We start from the raw sequence: 12,024 nt of genomic DNA on the forward strand, positions 1-12,024 counted from the left end.
GATACCGGGCGCTCATATTATAAGGCAAGGTTATAAAACCATCTTTTAAGATCATTTTAGTGAAAGTTTCATGCTTCAAGGCGTACGATACACTGCTCAAATTCTAAACCAACTGCTTCCATTGCCGAGATACCGGCCGCTCATATTATAAGGCAAGGTTATAAAACCACCTTTTAAGATCATTTTAGTGAAAGTTTCATGTTCCTATCTCATATAATTTAAGAACAATGATGAATAAATCATTTTCGAGCAAAATTTAAATGGACGGCTGAATATATTACCGCCGGAGAGACACGGCAGCGGAATTTAAATGACCGCGCAAAAGGGTTAAGGAGGGAGCAACAAGAGCTGTTGGAGAGAGAAGCACCATGAGACCTGAACCACGGGGAAGAAAGCCGAGGTCAATCACAGACATCACAAATGCAGCCCTTGGAAAAGAAGAAATTACAGTACGCCAGTAGGCTGTTTGGGATGAATAGTGTTAAGGAGGGAGCAATGTAGGATCTAGACCTGTTGCTAGGTAATGGCTTGTACACACGCAACATAGTAAAATGTCACACCCATGTTAATATCACACAATAATAGGAGGGTTATGGGAAGAGGTGTTTTCTGAGTGGTTCATGCTGAGGTGTTATAAGCAGGACAGGTTTAACTAATTGGGAGACAGTTGCCGGCCAGTAGGGATGTGAACACAGAAGCTGAGGAAGCTACAGTGTTGTAAGTCATCAGACAACCATTAAAGATACAGCAGACTGAGAAGACTTAGTGTATGTTGTAGTGAATTGTAGATGTGTAAAGTAGCGATACTGCTATAGTTACATGTAGTTACAATCTGTAAATGTACAGTAAATCCAGTTAGCAATCCAAACCTCATCTCTAGTCACTCATACACGTGACAGTATAAAATTCTTAAATACCTAAAATAACTTGAGTCTGAGCCTGAGTCTTATGTTAGGACCAACAGTCAGTCGGTCAGTCTGTCTTGGAATAAAGCACCCATCTGAGGCTTATGACCAGTTTTTTATTACTGTCAGACAGTTTCAGGTTTATTGATGTGGGGCGCTCTCTCTGACCAGGGAATTTTTTTTATTGCCAGTGGGGTGGGACTAAGTCCCTTGTACTGTGGCCACTTCTGGCCTATTGTACCAGCCCCAGATGATAGGTGAGGGTGATTGTGGAGCAATTTGTGCAATGAAGCTTGGCAGGGGAACCGAAGTACTCGGATACAACCTCCCCACGCCAGTTTGTCCACCACAAATCCCACTTGACCAAACCCAGGATCGAAACCAGGCCACTGGGCTGGGAAGCCAGTGAGTAACTGCTTGAGCTGTGGCATGGCCTCTTTGACCAGGGGATAGGTCTGTTGTTTACAGTTGCTGCTGGCCCTCAGCCAGCACAGTCATTTTCGCGTCTGATGCCATGGCACTCATCATATTTTACTGTCTTAGATTGAAGACTTCCATTTTCGTCACCTCCTACAACTCACAGGGATATGGTGGAGGTATTTGACCCTGCCTCCACATGAGATTTAAAATAACTAAAATTCATTCAAAGCAGTCCTTGAAAGTTAAATCAAAACCTGTATGTAAATATACTGCTTCTCTTATCCAATATGTAAACTACGAGGGGCAGTCAAAAAGTTCCTGGAATGGTGGTATAGCACTCTAATGGTAGGACATATGGCAATGCTTACCTAATCACCTTCAAAGTATGACCCTTGTGCACTCACACACTTGCTCCATCGATCTTGCCATTGGAAGAGAGTGGTGGAAGGCTTGTTTTGGAATCTTCCAGAGCTCAGCCATCGCATTTGATTTGATGTCCTCTGTGGTTGCGAAACGTGTCCCCTTGAGGCCCATTATCAGAGGAAGGAACAGCCAAAAGTCACTCAGAGCGAGATCTGGAGTGTACGGTGGGTGATTGATGACAGGAATGTTTTTCATGGCGAGGAATTTCTGCACAACAAGCGATGTGTGGCTCGGTGTGTTATCGTGATGCAGAAACCACTGTCCCTGCCACTTGTCATGCCGCTTCCTCCAAACCGCTTTGCGCAACCTCTGCAAAACTTGGACATAGAAGTGGCCAGTAACAGTCTGTCCAGGCAGTATGAACTCATGGTGCACCAAACCGTCGATGTCAAAGAATGCAATGAGCATCACTTTGTCTCTGGATCTGATGAGGTGTGATTTTTTTTTTGTCAGGGAGACGACGCTGTGTGCCACTCCGATGACTGCATCTTCATCTCAAGGTTGTAGGTGAACACCAGTGACGATCTTTTTGAGAAATGTTGGGTCCTGTGTACTTTTGTCAAACAGATCACCAGTGACCATCATGCGACAATCCATCTGATCTGTGGTCAGCTGCCTCAGAACAAACTTCACACTGACACGTCTCATCTTCAGATCATCGGACAAAATGGCATGAATGGATCCGTGAGTGATACCAACTTGTTGCTCCAACTCTGCGATGGTCATTCTTGGATCACAATCAATCAGTTGTCATACTTTTCCAATCATTTCTTTGGTTCCTTGTGTCAAAGGTCTCCCGCTGCGCTGGTCATCCTCTAACGTCTCCTGCCCATTCTTAAACTGGGAAAACCAGTCGTAAACTGCGGATTTCTTTAGTACAGTATCACCGTAAACATGCTGCAGGGCCGATTGCGTCTCTGAAGCAGATTTTCCCAATTTTCACAGGAACTTGATGTTCACACGCTGTTCGAACTGCGACATTGCACCGAATGACCAACACTCACGTCTAATTCAAATGGAACAGTAATGACACTGCACACTGAAACCTGTCCAGACCTCTTGCGCCTGCGAGCAGACATGCTGAGCTCCCCACCACAAGAGTGTGCGCTATCTTATCGCTCGTTCTCCGTCTGCAGGGGAATTCTGGGAACTTCTTGACTGCCCTAAATATTATTACACAAATGTCAGAGTTGCTGATGACAATTGTGATGTTCATACATTTCAGCTTTTAATTTCATCTTCTAAATAATATGAGATGTTATTTTAAAATGAGGAAAACCCGACTGGTTCTGACACATCTTTATGAATGTATGGAATGGTGGGCGGATGTTTATCCCTCTCCTTAACTGCTCCCTTTTTATGACATTTAGTTCACTCAGAATTGAAATGTATTAAAAATTCCTTAAAGGGGGGCTACAGGAACTATTCCAGAATTAAATATTGGAAGTTTTATTCCTGTCCATTGCTTATTCAGATTTGTGTATTATGCACTTTAATGCAGTTTGCTTAAGATTTGATTGCTGGTTGAAATGATATTTGTTTGGCCTGCTGCTATTATCAAGTACAAATTACATGTAAGAGGAGAGTATTGTCAGGGAAATGGTGTGTGCTTCCAAAAAAAGTGTAAGATGAAGGGAAGTATACATAACATATATTTATGTGTTTTGTATTTGGTGAATATCCTTTCCCCTGCCATAACCACATTTTACAATAGAAATTTGAAGGACTTGTAGCTGATCAGCCTGTCCTCAGTGCTGTAATACTGCTTGTAAGAAAATCCCAGCATTTGGGTCACTTATGACAAGATCAGTCTTCATGAAATTTGTCATTTTTCGTAAATACAAATGCAATACTAACAAGTACTTTCCATAAAAATTTTGAATCTTAGACATTTCAGATAAATTTTTTATGTCAAATGTACGTAGGTTGTACTGAAAGTCATGAGCAACTTTTTTTTTTTGCATGCAACCTGGGAACAGCAGACGGAAGAGTGGACGGTGGTAGGTGGAACCAGCTGTTGTGTTAACCTTGAGTGTCTTGTGACGACAATAGCTTGCATCACGTGACCAGTATCACTCCTAACAAAATGACCTACAATGATATGTCGTTTCACCAGTGTGCTGTCATTGAATTTCTTGTGAAAGAGGAAATCCCTGCTGCAGAAATTCACCAGAGACTTCAGCGTGCTTATGGAAGTGTGTGCATGGGTGCAAGCAGTGTTTGAAGATGGGTGAAACATTTTAAAGATGGGAACACCAGCATCGAAGATGAGCCTCAGAGCAGTCGTCGTCAAACAGCCTCAACTGAACGCAACAAGGAAAGAGTGGATGAGATCATTAAGGTGACAGGCGTGTGACTGTGGACACAATAGCCTGAAAACTTGGAATAGGGCACAGTGCAGTACAGGAAATGATTGAAAGCTTGGGCTACAGGAAAGTTTGTGCTCGTTGGGTCCCGCGGTTATTGACCGAAGACCACAAAGGTCAGCGAAAAGCCATCACCTCAGAACTGCTGCAGAGATATTGACACGAAGGTGACGATTTTTTGCTCTGTATTGTGACAGGTGACGAAAGCTGGTTTCACCATTTCGAGCCTGAAACGAAACGTTAGGGTATGGAATGGCACCATTTGCATTCTCAATCAAAAAAAGAAGGCAAAGACAGTGCCATCAGCTGCGAAGATGATGGGCACAGACAAGTCTTCTGGGATGCAGAGGGGTTTATTCTGGCCGAATTCCTGGAACCTGGGCAAACCATCAATGCTGCTCGTTATGTCCAGACGCTGCACAAGCTCCATCATGCATTGTGTGATAAATGTCCGGGACGAAACATCATCATCTTGCATGATAACGCTCGTCCCCATGCCACTCGCCTCACATTGGAAGCAATTGCAAAGATTGGGTGGGAAGTTCTTCCACACCCCTCCTATAGCCCTGATCTGGCACCTTCCGACTACCATATTTTTGGATTTGTGAAGGCTCAACTGTGTGGACAATGTTTTGAGACAAGGGAAGCAATTCAGGAAGCAGTGCGTCAGTGTCTTCGGATGGCTGGAATGGAATTTTACAGAAGGGGAATTTTCAAACGCCCAGAATGCTGGGAGAAATGTGTACAAAGAAGTGGCGATTATGTGGAAAAATGAAGAAAGGTCTGTAGATTGAGGTGGTGTATTTGGTTTGTCAATAATTAGTATGTTTCAATATATGCTGAATCTTGTAGGCATCAAGGTGTTAACACTTGTGAATAATGTTTTGAATCACAGTTTTTGGAATCCCTAATTCTAAACTGTGATGAGCAGTTGATTTTTAGGGCTTCTTACACAGGGCTATCTAATACACTCCCCATTCTCTTCTGATGTTCCTGGTTGACCTGAAGATTTCTGTTTTGTAACACTTGCCATTTCTTTGAACTGTTTTCAACCAGTGATTCAGAGCCTTATCATCTGGTACTTTGTCTCCTGCATGTAACCTTCACCACTTACATTGCACTGTTACAATCAATTTCAATTCTGTGTACCATAAAACAAACTCAGCCTTCTGTTGCATGGTCCACATCTTGCCTGACACTGACTTGCACTGGGAGGTAAAACTAGTGGGGCTCGGGAAGTCTGGCTGCCAGCCTTGCGCACAAGTTGTATCAATTGGTCAACCGACAAAAGCATCTCAATGTTGCGTACTCCCCACCATCTGAATATATATGGAACTTATGTTCTTTCATCATATTTTAAAAATTGAATCATTTTGATATGTTTAACCATTTTCGAATGATAGGTTTTTAGAATCCCAGAATTCTTTTTCGAATACCGTGTAGTATATATAATATAAAATTACAGCATTTATTTTTGCCCAGATATTGTTATCCTATGTCTTCTCTCCACACAAGTTCTGAGGTGTCATGAAGTGGGGCGCAGAAACTTCCTTTTTTTGAAGGCGAATAAAAGAAAAATTATTGCTGATAGACAAGAATTATGTTTAGCTAATGAAAGAACATACTTTAAAGTTTTAAATCATGTAGTTTTAAACAAAATATCTTGAAGGTGGTGGCCACCGTTCTCTATGCACTGATGCGACCGTTTTCTGAAGTTCCCCTCTGCATGTTCCAACATATGTACCGGAATTTGGNATTTTCTAGATGCATTTCTTCAAGTGCTGGTTTGAAAAAGTTTTTAATCATGTCCACATACCGCTGTGAATTGACAGTAACTGCATAATTGTCTTCTTCAAAAAAATAAGGGCCAATAACTCCAACTCTCGACAGCACACACCATACTGTCACCTTATCGCTGTGAAGTGGCCTCTCATGGAGCTCTCTGGGATTGTTACCACCCCAATAGTGCATATTCTGCTTGTTGACATATACGGATAGGTGAAAATGTGCCTCATCACTGAAGAAAACAAGTGTGTCAGGGGGTAAAGTTTCCAATAACGTTTCGCAAGCCGTTATTCGGTTCTGGAAATTACGTGGTGACAATTCTTGCACAACCATCTTATAGGGATGGAAATGAAGATATTTGTGAAGAATTCGGCGCATTGAACAATTGCATATCTCTAGGGCGACTGCCTGTTTGCGAGCGGAGCATCATCTTGGAGATCTCAAAATTGACTGTCGAACTGCCTCCACATTTTCTGGCATTGTAACGGTCTGTTGTTGTCCTGATGATTTTTTCACCACACTCCCAGTTGTCCTAAAGTTCTCTATCCACAAAACAATCAATTTCCAGTTGGGAACCGGACCTCTGGGCTTAATTCCAAAGTGAGTACCGAACGCATGCTGCACCACCACATAGGAATGGTTGTTTGAAAAATAGGCTTCGACAGCAAACGCACGCTGCTCACTCGTCCACCTCATGTTTCCTATTGAGGGGTATTAGACACAGCGACTGCTGCGTTTGCCGAGCCTATCCCCACTTTTCTGCGACCTCCCCTCGCTTCAAAATGCGTCTTCACAAAAAGGAAGTTTCTGTGTCCCACTCTGTATTTGAGATCATTTCCTCATTGCCTATTCTTGTAAGCTTATAGTAACATGATGGTGTGTAAAGATGGAGTTGCAGTCATCCCTTTGCCTAGACATAATGGGACCCTGAGAATTAATGGTCAGCATCACACTCCAACTTGGATGGGGGACTGGGAGAAGGCCTCAGAGTCATTCTAGACTTAGTGGTGAAGAACAGTCTGCATTATAGCTGCTGGGAATCAAACTCTGGCATCCAGTCCACAGCCATTTCTCTGGTCACTGGTGAAAAAATTTGATTTGGGTCGTACAGTTGAGAAGATGTAAAAGTTAGGCAGATTGGGAATGGCACATATCCTTTTTATTTCCTCTCCAAGTGAACTAGCACTCTGGCTGCTGGACTCAGCACCACATGCCTGGCTATGGGGTTTAAGTGGAGCATGCTTGAATATGAATGTGTGTGCACATGTGTGCTTGAGCGCAAGGGCGCAGGCATTGTGAGTCGTGCCACCTGAGTTGGAAGGCACACAGCAGTTTAAAATTTGAAACAGATAATTAGTGTTTTTCTTTTTCTCTGTACTGGATGTTTGAAAGAGGCACCAGGTATCATTTTTTTAATCATTTGCACTTATTGAGTGGAATAATTACTAAGTTTCTTTTATTAAATGGAGGGGTTATGCAATTTGTGATCATGTACCCTGCTCAGGTGGCTGCTTCCCTGTCACTTTTTTTTTCAGGTTCTTCAGATGTTCATTTAATATATGCAGGAATTAGATTTATGTATTTCATTGTGTTTTTATCATCTGCAGCTGTGGCTCCAGAAGGCAAGCAGTCTTGCGTTACGCTGGTACAGTCAGCAGTTTCTCACAGTAAGTACAGCTTTCATAGCAGGGCTATTTGCATATGTGTAGTCTGTCAGAACTCCACTAGCACAGAAACTGTGTTTGTCCCACGCTATGTATTGTGCCATTCTATTTATTCATCTTTATCAGCCAGAATTCAGGATTCCAGAAATGCAGCTTAAAAGCTGTTCATCATTTAACAGAATCCATTTACCTGTAGTAGCTTCATATTCATAGTTTTGTAGGAGACGGTAGAAACTCGACATTTTGTTAAGACCATGAAACAGAAATGATAAATTACATATATAATTTGCTTTGTGTGATGTAGTAGAGAATGACAAAGAATAGTTCTCTTTTGAAGAGTACTGTCTTCTGGGATGTCACATGGTGTAGTCATTATACATCACATTCCGAAGAGAGTACCTTTCTTAGTCACTGCTGTGAGAACCTGAAATCAAATATAGTTCTTTATTTTGTAATACAAAATTAAAAATATACTCACTACTGTGTTTGTTACCTTCTCTGCAGTGAGCAGAAGCTATTTTTGAAGCCCTGACTGATTGGTCACATATCGTTTGAATGCAGGATTTATGTCTTTAAATCGTGGTCAATGATAGACTGTGTTGAAGGGTTTTAATTGCTTCTCTTATTTCATAAAGGCAAATGTCAGACTGTAGATTGTGTCCCTTCCAGCTCACCAAACATGAGTATTCTTGTAACATTTGATACCACATGCCCTGAAGTTGATGAAGCATTCATAATAAAATCTGAAATTTTCTGATGATAATGCTTTAATACATACAGTTATCAATTTTTGGGAGGTTATCTGTTGTCTTAATATTTTATTTGAAATTATGTTTCTTGGAAATTAAGGAACACAAAACATCATCTGATGCTTAATGGATACCCACAATGCTTTATTATCAAGTCAGGGAGAAGCAGCCATCCTTCAGATAGAACATATCATGGCACAGTTATTATCCCATATTTTCAAATAATTCTGATGCATTGGGAACTGCTTCAGTGCTACAGCCATTTTTAAAACTAAACATACACTCCGTGGGATACTGATGAAGACTGGACCTATTAGATATGCCCAGTAGATGAGGGAGTGTGATTGTGACAGATGTTGCCTCGGTGAAGTAGACTTTTCAAAGTATACATTGAGGAAAACAGGAGCAATCTGACTTGAAATCTACTGGAAAAATTAAAATAAGCTGAACATGCATATGATGAGGGCTATAGAGTATGGTGCAAAAAGCTAAGGTTTTACTGATTGAACCTCACCACATCTACAGAAAATACAAGGAATCAGCCCACATGTCTGATCATCCAGTCAGTGAGCCAGGCTTGAATATCTCTTTTATATGGGTTCCCATAATTAGGGATGAACTTTTAAAATTGTCTAGTTTAAAATTATAAGGGAATGTTTCAACTCTCGGTTCTGCAGGACGAGTTTACATCGGTGTTATACGTAGGTCGTACTGAAAGTCATGAGCAACTATTTATTGCATGCAACCTGGGAACAGCAGATGAAATAGAGTACGGTGTAGGTGGAACCAGCTGTTGTGTTAACCTTGAGTGTCTTGTGACATGAATAGCTTGCATCACATGACCAGTATCACTCCTAACAAAATGGCCGACAGCGATATGTCGTTTCGCCACTGTGCTGTCATCAGATTTCTTGTGAAAGAGGAAATCCCTGCTGCAGAAATTCACCAGAGACTTCAGCGTGCTTATGGAACTGTGTGCATGGGCGCGAACCGTGTTCGAAGATGGGTGAAACATTTTAAAGATGGGAACAACAGCATCGAAGATGAGCCTCGGAGTGGTCGTCCTCGAACAGCCTCAACTGAACACAACAAGGAAAGAGTGGATGGGATCATTCAAGATGACAGGCATGTGACTGTGGACACAATAGCCCGAAAACTTGGAATAGGGCACAGTGCAGTACAGGAAATGATTGAAAGCTTGGGCTATAGGAAAGTTTGTGCTCGTTGGGTCCCGCGGTTGGGAATTTCTTCCACACCCCTCCTACAGCCCTGATCTGGCACCCTCTGACTACCATCTTTTCGGATTTGTGAAGGATCAGGTGCGTGGACAACGTTTTGAGACAAGGGAGGCAATTCAGAAAGCAGTGCGTCAGTGTCTTCGGATGGCTGGAACAGAAGGGGAATTTTCAAACTCCCAGAACGCTGGGAGAAATGTGTACAAAGAAGTGGCGATTATGTGGAAAAATAAAGAAAGGTCTGTAGATTGAGGTGGTGTATTTGGTTTGTCAATAATAAAGCATGATACTTTACAAAAAATTGTTGCTCATGACTTTCAGTACGACCCTCGTACATGGTGTCTGGATGAAGGGTATCTAAAATCAAATAATTGTATCTTAGAAAGCATTTATTGTACACATTCATGGGTTACACAGTTAAGTATTTTTCTGAGTATAATACTTTCCCATTAAATTTCAATGTGGGCTCCCGTTTTGGCATGACAAATGTCCAAATGACATTTAACCTTGTTACACATTGCTTGAAGCATGTTTGGTGTTACTGTAGCCACACCATCCCTTATGTAGGCTTTCAGGTGTTGAAGGTTGTTGATCTTAACCCAGTAGACAAAGTTCTTCACATAACCCCACAAGAAAAAATCCATTGGGGTTAAATCTGGTGACTTAGGAGGCAAAGCAATTGGTTCACCCCTGCTGATGCATCTCTCTGGCCAGGTGATTCCTGTCATGGTGGCAGAAATGTGGCGGCTCCCCATCTCGGAGGGTAGTTTGAGGTGGTAATTGTGGTAGCACATACAGCTTCAGCATGTCTAAATACAAATGTCCGGTCACAGTTTTTTCAAAAAGAAAAATGGTCCAGTCAGCTTGCAAGTTCACTTTGGAGCTGCCTCTCTTCAACTTGCATGTGACATGTGGATTATGACTGCCCCAATTCCTGTAGTTGTACCTGTTTGCAACCCCACTGACATGGAACATTTCATCCAAGAAGCACACTTGGCGGAGGAAATCGCATGATGTGTCAATTCTTTCTAGCATGTCCACCGCAAAGTTTATGCATGCTACTTGGTCACACAGTTTTAGTGCATGAATCATATAGATCTTTCATGCTCTTAGGGGGAACCTTTTGTATAGCACATTGTGCACTGTTGAATGTGGAATTTGTATGTAACTGCAAGCTAGCAGCATGAATTGATTTGTGTGGACTTCGCTTGAATACCTCTCTAATGCATTGACATATTTCTTCAGAGTTGCATGGCCTCCCAAGAGATTTTACATGCAGAAGACTACCTGTAGTTCTCAATTTGTTGTCCCAGATCCAAATGCTTTTCTGGGTAGGAGGTTGAAGTCAATATTGCATTCTAGAATGATGCTGGACAGCCGTAAGAGATTGCAACTTAGGTAGCCACAGCATGCATTGAACATGTTCCTGTAGTGTCAGTATTGTTACTGAGCTTGCCAAAGGTGACCAGCTGGTGTATGCACATAAGCCAGGCATGAGAAAAAGACTTTCAGAGTTTTCCTTTCCGAAGACAAACCGGATACCTGTATGACAGTTATTTTCTGAGATATACATTTTTATTTTGGATACCTTTAATCTGGACTCCATGTAGTAGTGTTTTTATTTAATAATTATTGGTAGTGGTTTAATTATTATAAGGGTCATGCTGGTATGCAGGAAATTTTACCTACTTGAATTTTAATCCTCTGCACTTGTTGAGTTTCTATTCTGTTGTTGCCTTATCGAAGCTTTCAGAGGTCAATAGATTACACAAAAAAAAAATCTTATAAGTTATAATGTACATAGTTGTCCTTTTCTGAACTTGGCTCAGTGGTTTCAGCATTAGTTTTAAGTTGGGCTCTAGTTTTATGGACTATGGCAGAGATAGTATGCATGACCATTTATGTAAGGTCTCATGTATGTGGCTAAATATATCCTTTTATCTCACATAGGTGATTTCTTGCTTATTTAGTATTGTAACATGTTTCGTTACTGAATACGCCGTAGAGATCGTTAATTGGTTTATTTAACAACCTACTAGTAATGGCTACAATTAATTATAACACAGTTGCGGGGTTTCACACTTTATAACCCTATGCGCAAATCAGTTCACTCTGTCTTCAGTGGTCTACATGTTTACAGTAGGGGAGATGTGTATCACTGTATCACACACTCCCAATTACACAATTACACACACGTCCGGTTCTTCTTATCGCGACGGCTGCTATACTCCAACTATAGTCGGCTGACTGGAGAACTGTTGATAACACACTTGCTCATAGGCTTGCTCGGAACTAGCTCGGAACTGTCTTCGGCGATGGCCACATTATAACTCGCTCGTAGCTGCTGTGCAGTTCCCTTATATAGCCGCAGTGCTTGCCTGTTGCGTGCCACGTCATCCTGTTGCATCACCGCGCGTCGCGCGTTACGTTACCGTGCGGAGGGGGGAGCGCTGACTCACCCGCCGCGTCACTGCTTG

The 12,024-nt window shown here is 41.9% G+C and overlaps 1 protein-coding gene across 1 annotated transcript in view; it reads left to right on the forward strand.

The window, feature by feature from the left end:
* LOC111872267 (nuclear factor of activated T-cells 5-like) overlaps window positions 1–12,024 on the forward strand; it is a gene marked incomplete at its 5' end in the record, with an annotated part of 82,186 nt that overhangs the window by 56,907 nt on the left and 13,255 nt on the right. Inside the window, 1 exon segment of the mRNA XM_033754634.1 lies at window positions 7,507–7,566. Coding sequence (XP_033610525.1) covers window positions 7,507–7,566 — 60 coding nt within the window.

This window comes from Cryptotermes secundus, unplaced genomic scaffold (genome assembly GCF_002891405.2).
Source record: "Cryptotermes secundus unplaced genomic scaffold, Csec_1.0 scaffold1682, whole genome shotgun sequence".
NCBI classification, from domain to species: Eukaryota; Metazoa; Arthropoda; class Insecta; order Blattodea; family Kalotermitidae; genus Cryptotermes; species Cryptotermes secundus.